Source organism: Diabrotica virgifera, chromosome 7 (genome assembly GCF_917563875.1).
Source record: "Diabrotica virgifera virgifera chromosome 7, PGI_DIABVI_V3a".
Taxonomy (NCBI): Eukaryota; Metazoa; Arthropoda; class Insecta; order Coleoptera; family Chrysomelidae; genus Diabrotica; species Diabrotica virgifera.
The window spans coordinates 251,940,982-251,953,582 of record NC_065449.1 but is presented as its reverse complement, the minus strand read 5'-3'; the positions used below and the strand labels follow the sequence as shown (position 1 = coordinate 251,953,582).

The 12,601-nt window shown below is 35.8% G+C and overlaps 1 protein-coding gene across 2 annotated transcripts in view; it reads right to left on the bottom strand.

Moving 5' to 3' along the window:
- LOC126888405 (neurobeachin) overlaps positions 1-12,601 on the bottom strand; it is a 2,163,879-nt gene that overhangs the window by 515,749 nt on the left and 1,635,529 nt on the right. For both annotated transcript variants that reach the window (XM_050656648.1, XM_050656649.1), the window contains 6 exons: positions 11,756-11,978; positions 9,793-10,180; positions 8,456-8,592; positions 7,341-7,657; positions 3,644-4,587; positions 895-1,541 (listed from right to left, as the gene is read on the bottom strand). In XM_050656648.1, coding sequence (XP_050512605.1) covers positions 895-1,541; positions 3,644-4,587; positions 7,341-7,657; positions 8,456-8,592; positions 9,793-10,180; positions 11,756-11,978 — 2,656 coding nt within the window. The remainder of the gene's footprint in view (positions 1-894; positions 1,542-3,643; positions 4,588-7,340; positions 7,658-8,455; positions 8,593-9,792; positions 10,181-11,755; positions 11,979-12,601) is intronic.

Here is a 12,601-nt window from a genome sequence, read left to right as displayed (position 1 = left end):
TTGGAATGTTCATTTAAAGATGAAACTACTATTGTCCTTTTCATGATCATTTTTCAGTGCGTAACAAATGATAGGAAAAAGGGTAAGTCCGTGATAATACACATTTATGACATTTACTGTAACATGACATTTTAGTTAAATCTGACAATTGTCAGATTTTATTTTCAATTTGGAATAAAAACAAATCAAATGTGTTTCTTGCATTTATAAAATGTTATTTTCTTTGATTTGTATAGTCTTATAAATTATACAGATTATATTTGTAATATTATTATCTAATTAAAAAAAAATATTTTTTTATTATGGCGCCATCTATCGACAACTAGAATAACTAGAATAAATGTTATAAAAATGTCACCGACGAAATGTAATCACCGACGTGCCTTTTTTTCTGTCACATACAATTTAATGCGTTAGAAAGAAATCGAAAAACTGTGACGCACTGAAAGATGATCATGAGAAATACTGTACAAATAAAATGGTATCTTTGGATGGTGAAGCAATAGTTTTAAGTACCTATGATCGGTATTACAGAGTAATGGAGAAATAGATGGAGGGATATTTAAAAATAAGGGGTTGGGGAAGTGGAAGGGAGGGGGTTGACAAATGACAGATGTATGTATCGTATTTCGGAACTATTTCGAGCCGTAGCGAGCAAGGTTATGATTGCCAATATGCTTTCCAATATCCGAAACGGATAGGAACCAGAAGAAAAAGAAGATGTATCGTAAAAATGTGTCCCTCTTAGAACAAAAATCTGTTTGGTCATTCCTTTAAAATCTAATAAACTGCCAAATATCTAGGTGGACTGTTTTCTTTGGCCCACGCTGTATAATGACAAAGTACATTGGCCGTTATTAGCTGCATTCTAATAATAAAATTAATGGTACTTACCAAATAGGTTAGGATCAACTTGTGTGGACGTAGAGGCACTCCTCGGTCGTTTCTGCGGCGATACAGAATGACTGCTAGAGTTCCTGTTGATATCTCCAATCGGTTTTTCCGTGTGACACGAAGGCAGACTCACTCTCCTCTTCATACCTTCAACAACCTTTTGGGGGCTCTCCGCTTGATTAGGGGCGGATGGTGCCTCCACAGTACTATTAACAACACTATCTGTAGTAATTGCAGCATTAGAAGCAGTTTCATAATGACTAGGATCACAGAATTGTGAAATCGTTGGTATATTTTCAACCTGAGGCACTTCAGTTGCAGCGCCATCTACTAATTTAGAATCAACAGTTGCTTCTCCTAGACTAGATTCTTTTTTGGACGGCTCTAAATCTACGGACACAGCACTATTTTCAACAATTGGCACAGCTTCAGAATTATTTTTTAAAGGTTCATTATCACTAGTTTTTTCAACATCATTAACAACAACGTCACTATTACTGTTCGTTTTATCGTCTTCTTCACTTTCTTTTATATCACTCGGAACTGTTCTAAATTCTTCTGAGTCATCATCACACTTGTCAGTCTTGTCTGTAGTCTCCGTTTCTTCTTCTTTCTTTTCAGAAATTTCTTCGGTAGGAGTGAGATATCTGAAATATAAAACAGTTAAATACTCAGTAGCTGTGGATGGATGACCTCCACATGCATTCATGGAAGCCACGTCACTTCTTTAATGTAATTTCAGAGTATGTCAGGCCACGGTTCTTATACATTTACTACGGTTGCCTATTTCGACTAACCGATGAACATTAAGACCGCGATTACGTCACGAGAGTACAGTAATTTAAATCGTAATATGATTTATCGGTATTTTTATGTCTTTGATGTATGGAAAATAGTAAAGATAGTTATAAAATAAAGATGTTTGGTAGATTCATACCTAATTTTGGAAAACTGTTGATATTTGGGGGGTTTGGTATTTAAAATTAATCAGGACCGGTTGTTCATGTTTATCCAAAGGTTAATGCAAAATTTACGGAAATCTAGGACTTCAATCTCCATTCTACACTGAAAATATGTCGCTTATATACTGAATTTTCATCAATACTGCATTAAGTATTGAATACATACCGTCCTTAGAGGTTAGCTAGGATTCTGTGAATTAGAATTACTTTTATAATTTATTGTAAGAATTTAAATAATAGGTAATAAATTTGGCCACACTACAGCCTGTACCTGGCATTCTAAAATTTCATCAACATTATTATTACGTTAATATATACTGAGATTTTAATGTTTTAACGTTTTTTAACTTTAAAAATAGGCTTGTGTTCTCTTGTGACGTTAGTCAAGTCTGCCCACCACAGTCGGAGTAGGCAACTGTAGTAAATATAGAACCGTGATGTCAGGCAGTGTTCAGTCTCTCATAATAAAGCATTCGCATTCAAGGTTGGAAGGTAATGAAATTGGGAAGGAACGGAGACAAGAAATGAAGCTAGAGATGATATTATATGCTTGAATTAGCAACAGCATTAGATATGGCGATTCTTAACACATTCTTTCAAAAGAGAGAGATTCAACTAAAGCTGAACCAAATCGCTCCCAAATAGAATATTTTATGACAAGAGAAGAAGATATACAGAAACAGTGAGACAGTAAGTTAATAGGGACTTAATATGGTTCCTACTGGATCTAAAACTGCCCATGATACTGGATCAGGAGTCTTTGGGCACACATGCAATTCTAAAGCCAAGAGAATCAACATATACACAGATAGCCAAGCAGCTATTGTGGCAGTAAAGAATCCATTCAACAAATCAAAACTGGTGAGAAACTGCAAAGATCTCATCAACAACCTAACAAAAGACAATAAAGTGTCTTTAATATGAGTGCAGGGTCATGAAGAAGTGCATGGGAATGAAGGAGCAGATCTCTTAGCAAAACAACGCCCGAGAGCAACCTTTGTAAACCCAGAAACTTTATGTAGCCCCTCTAAGGAAGCTACGAAACACGAGGTTCAGCAGTGACAGATAAGTAATCATCTAAATAAATGGAGGAGCCACTCAAGTGCAAATCCAGACTAAAAAAATAATCAAGAATATTGATAAAAACTCACTCAATAAACAAGAGATCAAAAGGGTCACTGAAATGGTGACTGGACAATGCCGATTAAAAGAAACCACCTATACAAAGTAGGTTGGGTGAATGAACCATGGTGCAGAAATTGCGAAATGTAAGAAGATACTGCCATACACATTTTACGTCATTTTAATGTGCTAAGTGATGTGACGCACGAATTCATTGGTCAACTGAGGATTGAACAAGAAAAGGTCTTAAAACTAGCAATAAGAAAACTGTTGGCCTTCGTTGAGGCCACAGGACGTTAAGGAGGCCACAGGAGTCTAAAAAAACAAGGTATGGTACAAAGACCGAAATTGGAAAACCAAGGCGAAGGATAGGAAGGAATGGAAGTTAATTCTAGAACAGTTCTAGACCCGCCATGTGATTATGATGATGGTACAAAGACCTTACGATGATCACCTGCCAGAAACTAACGAGACTCACCTAGTTTAAGAAGAAGAGAAACAGCTCATGCTAGAAAATCATTTAAATATATTTGTCTCAAATATAAATTTCTGAGTCTAGAAAAACAAGAAAAAGCAACTGAAGCTCCTGAAAAATAGTCCTCACTTCAGGAATTAACTAAAATTTTTTTTAAGTAGGTACACTTATATAATACATAAAATTATACCTTTCAGATAAATCACTATCTGGAATTTCCTTATCTGGACTAGCAATTTCCTTCTTAGGACTTGAAATCTCCTCCTTGGGACTCGAAATTTCTTCCACGATCTCGTCCGTAGGGCTAGGAACAGAGGACTCCTCTTCTTGGTTAGCTTCTGCTACCACCTCCTCATCAACCTTTTCAGATTCGGTGTTACCCTCCACTGTTGGTTCTTCTGTCGTTGTGGTTTCATCAGCTGCTCTGGTTTGATCTACTGTATGGTCTCTGATGATTTCTGGTACGATATTCACAACCTCGTTAACAGCCTGAACTATCTCTTGATCTTGGACGACAGGAGAGTCGGCTCGGATATCGGCGTTGTCTGAGTAAACCTCAGTGTGCTCCTCCAAGAGTTTTTCAGACTTAGAGAGGATCTCTTGGAGAATCTCCTCGATGACTTCGGTTTTTTCATTGGAGATCTTCACGGGGCTTCCGAAACTCGGACTGCTCTCCGTATGCAAACCATTACAAATAGGGGAATCCCCACCACCAACTTCACCTAGTTTCACAGGAGAGTCTTGGGAGTATGGTGATTCCTTGCTGATTTTGCCCTCACTAAACAAATCACTAGTCCTCGAGTCTAAAGACACCACTTCACTGTCCTCGTGTTTGACGATATAAGAGACAGGACTGCCGTCGGATAACGTGGAGTTGTAATCGCAGCTGCAAACTTGTTCTGACTTATCGTTCTCGTTGAGTTCGATTTCTTGGAGAGACGCTCTGGAGTTTTGCCACCGCTCGTTGTCAGAGTGGCATCCGTTGGGCACGTTTTGGTTCGACTCGTGCCAGCCGGAGATGGTGCTAATCGGATGCTGCTGTCTTACTAGCGGATCTGTTATGTTGTCTGCTCGGTGCATCTCGTAGCGTTCGTACATTTGAGCAAACTGGAGCTTGAATTCTTCGTAAGAAACCTAAAACATACAACCCAATATTAATATTGTGTTTATAAGGGTGAAAACATATATGGTTGTTTTCCTAATAGACTAGAGAAATAAGATTTTTCTCGTGACACTGACCCGGCCAGTCAAACGACAGTTATTTTGAGTAGTATGGACCTGATAGACGCAGGTTCAATTTACAATGCAAATTTTTATTTTTTTAAATTTTTTTATACATTTTATGATTGTAAGTATATTTATTATATTTTTTTTTTCAGAAAATACGTATTTAGTTAAAATTTTCTCAACAATTGTTCAGAATTAATTTCTTTGTTTCATGTTTCAATGTGTTTGCGTGAGTTTTATTCTTTTATTTTTTTAATTTTTGGTAGGTATTGTTTTCATAAAAATTTTTGGAAAGTAATAAGTATTAAAATTAGTTTAATATTTAAATAAAATATAAATAAACTGTTTAAAGTATATTGATTTCGTTGAAATCATATAATAGAAGTATAACTTCTTCAGTTCGTATAAAGTACACACACATTCTTTTTTTATATAACCTTATTTTCAAATTTCTGTAAAATGCTTCACTTTTAGCCGTTAAATGAAAAAAGCGAAAATTTACCTTTTTTGAACTCGCAATTCTTCGCCATTCTAAATTAGAGATGGCGATTGTTGACAAAACACCGGTTTTCGGTTATATTGTTTTTGAAGTTATACTTCTTTAGGCGTGATTGGGAGTGAATTTTTATTATCCTGGGCGCATGCGCACACAGACAGTATGGAGTTAATTCATTCGTTGCTACATCCAAAGAATATATTTACTCTCCGTCTATGTGTGCGTGTGTGTGAAAAAACGGCTTGGATGCGAGTCCGTTAGCCACAGATTTTTATTTTATTTTTACCTCAATTTATTAGTTTTGTTATATTTATACGTATTTCACTTAAATGATTATATTTGTTTCTTTGAAGTAGTTTATGAGTAATTTAAATATTTCCATTTTATGACAACTTAGTAGATATTCTATACTAATTGGAAAATGAACTTGTGTTTGTCGTAAATTGTAATATAATTGATTTATATGTCTCTCGTTAATTTTGCATTCCAAGAAAATATGGTTTAAATCTCTAATCGAAACATTATCACAAAAACAGACTGATGAATTAATTATTCCTAATTTGTACAGATGTGCCTCATATTTCCCGTGTCGAGTTTTTAATCTGACGATAGTAGAAATATCTTGCTTTGGCAGGTTATATGTATGGCAGGTTTTTGACATGCTTGTAATATTTTTCCATTCTTTTTTCCATATTTTATTTATTCTAACTTTGACGGCATTTATTGCATCTGTCGATAAGATGTGAGTTAGTATCTCACCTTTTCTTATTGCATCTTTGGCCAACTCATCCACTTTCTCATTACCCAGTATACCGGCATGCCCTTTTGCCCATATAAATACTACTTCCACTTTAGACAAATTATTTTTTATATTATATAAAATTTTTGATTTGTATGAACTCAAAATCAGTATTTTCAATTGCATATATTGAATATATATATATATATATTAATTAATATTGATTAATATTGATTATATTAACATTGATTAATATATATATATATATATATATATATATATATATATATATATATATATATATATATATATTAATTAATATTGAATATATGTATATATCAATATACTCTCCGTCTATATACTTTGCTAAATCTTTGAAGTTGTGTATGTATTAGTGCAATAAAGGTTTGGAAAGAATATAAGTATTACTGTTTTTAGTAAATATATTTATTATAATTTTTGTGTCTTTGGATTTGTCTGGCTCGGGAGAGTAAGATAATAAGTATTATTAAAACATTTTTATTTTTATACTTCACTTGATTAATTTGTCACCATGATTGTAATTATGTCCGAGAAGTGATGTAAACAAAGCCGTGGTAGCTTATTGATAGAGCATTCAACTAGAGATCGAGAGGTCCCGCGTTCAAATCTGGACAATTCATATTCCTTCTTTTTTTTTTTAATTTTAGGTATTGATTTAATAAAAATTTTTTGTAAATGGTAAGTATTAAAATTAGTATAATATTTAAATAAAATACAAATAAAAGTATATTTATTTCATTGAAATCATATAATAGAAGTATAAGTTCTTACGAGCGTACAAAGTACACACACATTCTTCTTTTTTCTTACGGTTTAACCTGGAGGTTATAACCGGTCAAAAAACCGATTAAGTACTCAAAAAAACCGGTCTTTGATTTTTTTAATCAATAGCCAATACCCAATAGGGCTTTTCAACGCTTCCTATTTGTTTCGGGTTTCTGACATATGTTGTATAATTCGTGTACAATTTTAATATACGTCATACGATAGAAGCCCAAAACAAATGAGAAGCGTTGAAAAGCCCTATATGTTACAATATTACATTAACATTGCACTTTAGATTGCGATACTCCATTCGACTCGATATCAATATTATCGATATTATCGAAAGAATATCGATACCGAAAGATTTATCGATACGCTGATATTGAAAGAACTAGCCAGCTTAAAATTTATTCATCGCCAGCCATTTTACTCTGAATTCAATATTTTTTACAGAAATAACTTATCCGGATTTCACCCGGTATTACTTTAAATAGAAACCGGTTATAAACGGGACAAAAAACAGCCGGAAAACCGATTATTGCGGAGCAAAAAACCGGTTTTAGATTATAACTGGTCGGTACTTCCCACCGCAATTATGAATATGTATTGATCACTTACCTTAGAATGAACAATAGCTAGTGTATCCACCCACACTCTCCATCCTCCGTACTCATACTTAATCGCATGGTGAAGAAGCATCCTAAACAGTGAATAAACCATATCGGAAAGTTTTTGCTCCTCTGTATTCTTAGGGTGGATGTATGCCATTGCTATCAACCATTCTTGCCACACCGACATCTGCAATACTGTTCGTCTGTTTTCTCTGTTGTTATTACACAACAGCGTCATGTCGGATAAAAATAGTTTCTTTACGTCTAGTAGTTGTTCTGTTTGCTTCGACTGTCGGACGAGAGTAGCCACAACTTTGAGGATCACTAAAAAACATTTACATATTTGAATTAGTAAGAGTGAAATAAACGCCTCTGGTAGTGATTAGAGGTGGAATTAGTAGTTCAGTAACTACCAGTGCCGGTTCCAGGCCCGGATAAAGGAGTGTTTGTGCCAGGAAGGGCATCCGTGGATCCGCGCATCTTGCCAAAACCATGGAGAGAAGGAATACAGAAAACAGTTTAGGGGCTAGGGCTGCGGTGTGAAGAAAAGGAAAAGGAAGAATTTTGAAGTGTCCTTGATTACGTAGAAGATATGAGGAAGAAAGGATGCCTAATGCACGGAGGGAGAACGTGGTGGTATCACTGTATGAAGATAAAGGGGACATTCAGGACTGTGATAACGATAGAGGGATATATCTTGGATATATATTTCTTCTATAATATAGAGACTACAATTGTTCTTCTCTAATATAGAGAAGAACAATTTGGGTTTATGTCAAGAAGAAGGACAATGGATGCCTTGTTTCCTTTGAGACAGTTGATAGAGAAATACAGCGACAAGGAAAGGAAGCTACACCTCCTATTTATATATCTTGAGATGGCGTATGACACGGTTCCTACATACGAGCTGTAGAGATGTATGAGAGTTTTTTTTTTGGTGAAGAATAAAGACTGCATTTAGTAGCCAATGGAATTTTAACTAACAACTTAAGATAATACCTGGTTTTTATGTTTTATTTCACAGTTTATAACGTAATATATGTGATTTTTCATCACTTCATGTGTACTTAATACTTCTGGTTTCATAAAAGTTTAAAAAATGTTCATAAACAATGCACTTACTTGGATTTTCAAGTCTAAAATGCGACTCAGGTTCGGGATGTCGGGTGTACAGTATTTGCTGACTGATGTGTTCCGTCATTATTTCATAAAGTACATTATATGTTGGTAAAGATAAAGTATCCTCGTTCAGAAGTAACCTACAAAAAATATTAGTAAAAATCAATACGGTAAAACGATGAAACATTCACAGCAAAGCAATAATCAAGAAGCAATTGGACTTCGTAAGTCCTAGGTTTTCTCTCAATGTGATCGGAAGTATATAAGTATATAAATATACCATCCATAATCTAGAAACAACCGTTCAGCTACCCGCATAATCCCTCTAAAGTTATTATAGATCGTTTTGCGATAAAAGTACCGAAAAATATCCCGTTATTTTTCTACAAAAAGTCACACCTTTCAATTCTTTTTATTTTCCGTTTTGCATCAATATGTGAAAGACAACTACGTATGTTCCCGACATCCATTGGGATGAGACCTTTTTTATATTCTTTTGTTTCTTTATATTGGTATCTTTTATTTCTTCTTCTTCTTCATGTGCCGTGCTCGATTATTTCTTCGCACATTTGATTATGCACTTTTATCCTAATTTGAAGGACGTCTTCTCTAGGTACCGTCTTCGCTTCGAATGTTGGCAATCATCAGAGCAATTTTTACTTTTGAGACCGCGGCTCTAAATAATTCGTTGTTATAATAACCATTCCGTTAAGGTTCTTCAGCCATGAGTTACGTCTCCTTCCGATAGATCTTTTTCTCTGTATTGTTCCTTGCATAATGACCTGGAGTATTAGATATTTATCTCTTTTCATCACATGTCCCACATATCTCAAGTTTTTTCTCTTAATTGTTAGAAGTACTTCTCTTTCTTTATGCATACGTCTCATTACTTATACGTTGGTTATTCTATCTACCCATGAGATCTTCGGTACATCCACATCTCGAATGCCTCCAGTCTCCTCACGTCAATTTTCTTCAGTGTCCACGCTGGAGGAAATTTTTACACTAATAAGGCTAATAAGGTTCCTATCGTCCTATTATGGAGCCCCCTTTTGTGTCTCAGTTTGGATGAAGGCTCCCTTTTATTCAAGATGTGCCGAAGGACACTATCCAGTTAATCTGATTACCAGATTATTTAAATTATTTTGACTATATTCGTCTTATATTCTAACCCAAGACAAGAAGATATCACTCCAGAAAGAATTATATAAAAGAATAACCAACAGTACGGTCTAAATCCACTCGTGTATGCCCAATCCCAATAGTAACCAAAATGTCATCTTCAAGATTCGTTTAGAAAGAAAATATGAACAGAAGCATCAAAAATACAATTCACTTACCTTTCTGCTAACAGAGTGTACAGATTATAAGGACTCATAACATCGTATTTCCTTTTATGCGTGCTACGACTCAGGAAAAACCCTAGCAGCTTCAGAGCCTGCAGACGAATCAACTGGCTCTCGGAAGCCAACAGTTTAAAGATGGTCCTGACGCCGCACTTGGTGTCGAAAGCGGGCACCATGGACGAAGGATGTTCTGACATCAACGAAATGAGCATTTGAAGCACGTCGTGGAGGTTCTCGTCTTCGTGGATCGTGGTGAGGTAGTTGAGGATGCTCTGTAGCTCGTCGTCCTTCACTCCGTTGCCGACCATGATGAGTTGTTTGAGAAACAGAAGGATGTAGGAACGTATGGCGAGGATATCTTTCTGCGCTGGTCTTGGACCATCTAAAAAATTTAATAACTCGTAAATATAGAAGTAAATACTAATAAAACACTCAAGAAACATATAAAACAAAAAAAATACTCATTAAAACCAAACCCTAATAAAAACCAAGTATGTGCATTACATCTCAACAACCATTTGGCGCACGTACAACTGAATGTATCTTGGGAGGGGCAACACTGGGAACATACCGACAGACCCAAATATCTTGGAATCATACTAAACCGGTCATTAACATAATATAAATTTCACTGTCAGAGTAAAAGACAAACGATTACAACGAGAAACAACATTCTCAAGAAACTTGGTGGAAGCAAATGGAGTGCAAACCCACACGTCTTATATAGTCAATAGTTGAGGTCAATAGCTGAGGTCAATACCTGAAGTCAATAGCTGAGGACTTGTGTTTCTCAGCAGGGAAATATGCCTGCCCCGTGTGGGGTAGATCTAGACACACCCAACAAGTCTCCACTGCCTTAAATGAAACATGTAGAATAACTACTGGCTGTATGAAATCTACCCCTCTATTCCTACCGCACTGGGCATCTGATTTCGCATCACCAGAAGACCGTAGATGTGTCTCGTAATATGTGGAGATGTTCAGACAAACTTTAGATGAAAGGCATCAATTATACGAATTTGACGAACCGCCAGGAACCAGCCGGATTAAATCAAAGAAAAGGTTTATGAGAAACGTCAGCCTCGAACCACCCGAACTGTTCCCCCTACAACAAGAACCACCTAATGGAATGAACCGGGACTGGAGAACCTGGCGAACATTCAACCGTATACGCACCAGCGTTGTAGCTGTAAAACAGAACCTCTTTAAATGGGATCTTCTTCTTTAAGAAGATATCTACTCTATCTACTGCTACTCTGAAGAGTTCTATGGAACTGGATTTAAACCAGTTCCTTAAATTCTTCAACCATGACACTCTTCTTCCTATACTCATTCCTTCTCTTATCTATGGGCTCTAAAGACTGATACTGACGCACTTTGTGAATGTGAGGAAATACAGAATGTGGAGCACCTGAGAGTATGCAGACTTTGACCATCACAGTGCACCCTCAATTATTTATTGCTCGTAAATACAAAGGGTGTAGATGTAGCCCGATACTGGGCAGAAAAACTATAGTCGGATCCAGACTCGAAAAAGTAAAGTAGGAAGATTAAAATTTGTTGGTGGTAATATTAAATTTCAGATCTTTAGAGGACGGAGAAAGGTGGAGAAAATATTGCAACAATTCTTAAAAAAATCTAGTAAACGCAATAAAATAGACTTAAGAAATGACAGATGTGATCCAGAAGATTGCCATGTTAAAATCTAACTGGGCAGGACACATAGAAACAATGGAAGACAACCGTTGGACAAAGCGAATTCTCGAATGGCGACCTCAAACAAGGAAAAAGAAGTAGAGGCAGATCTCAAACAAGATGGACTCATGACATCAAGCGCAGAAAACAGATATGAATGGACACACCTAAGGGAGGCTTACCTCAGATGATGGATGTAATAGCTGTTGGTGATGAAGATGATGATGATGAGACTTAAGAAATACAGTATTTGGATTCTTACCTAATCCTTTCGGCGAGATTCCACTCTTCGACCTCGGATTGACCACCCAGTAGTAGTACTTGAGAGTGTGCACTGTCTGCAGCACCGTAGACACTCTCCTTACGTTGGAGTAGATCTGCGTGTCCGACAAGAACTCCGTCGCCAAATAGGAGTAAAGTCTGGTCTGAACGGTGGCGGGCGTGTAGATCCAAAGGGCGGGATTGAAGAGGACATGGTCCAACAGCTGCCATGTCAAGAATGAAAAGCAAAACAACTAGATCAAAATAGTTCTAGCTGTTCCCGTACTTACCCATTCACATGTATGCTTTGTATTAAATCTTGGTAATGGCTAAACGTTACGGCTAGTGACATATGCGCTCAATTTTGATTAAATGTAAAAATCTCTAAGAGTATAAAATAGTTTTTGTAATAATACAATACAGGAAGAGTAAAATAGTACAAAGAGGAAGAAAAATTACAACAAAAATAGAGAAGTATGCCAAGGAAAAGAATCAATGAAAGGTTAAAACTTAGCTTTATACTTCAAACCTAGTTCCCAAAATATTTGTTGCATCTAAACAAGATAACGTTTGTTGCATCTAACACTAAAGCATTTTTGTTAATAAAAGTTTAATAGTGCAGACAGTCCTTTAAGTAAGATATATATGAAAATCTATTTAATTCTGAGATATGACAGTTTCTTGGGAAAAAAGGAGATACAGAAATAAAAATCAGTTGGACTATTTAAGTTCTTGATAAAAGTTGAAGTTATAGAATAGATATCTCGAGTGTTCCGATTGTCAACTCTTACAATGGCAGTTTAATTCCAACATAGATAAGATATAATTTTCATTTCACGATTGTCAA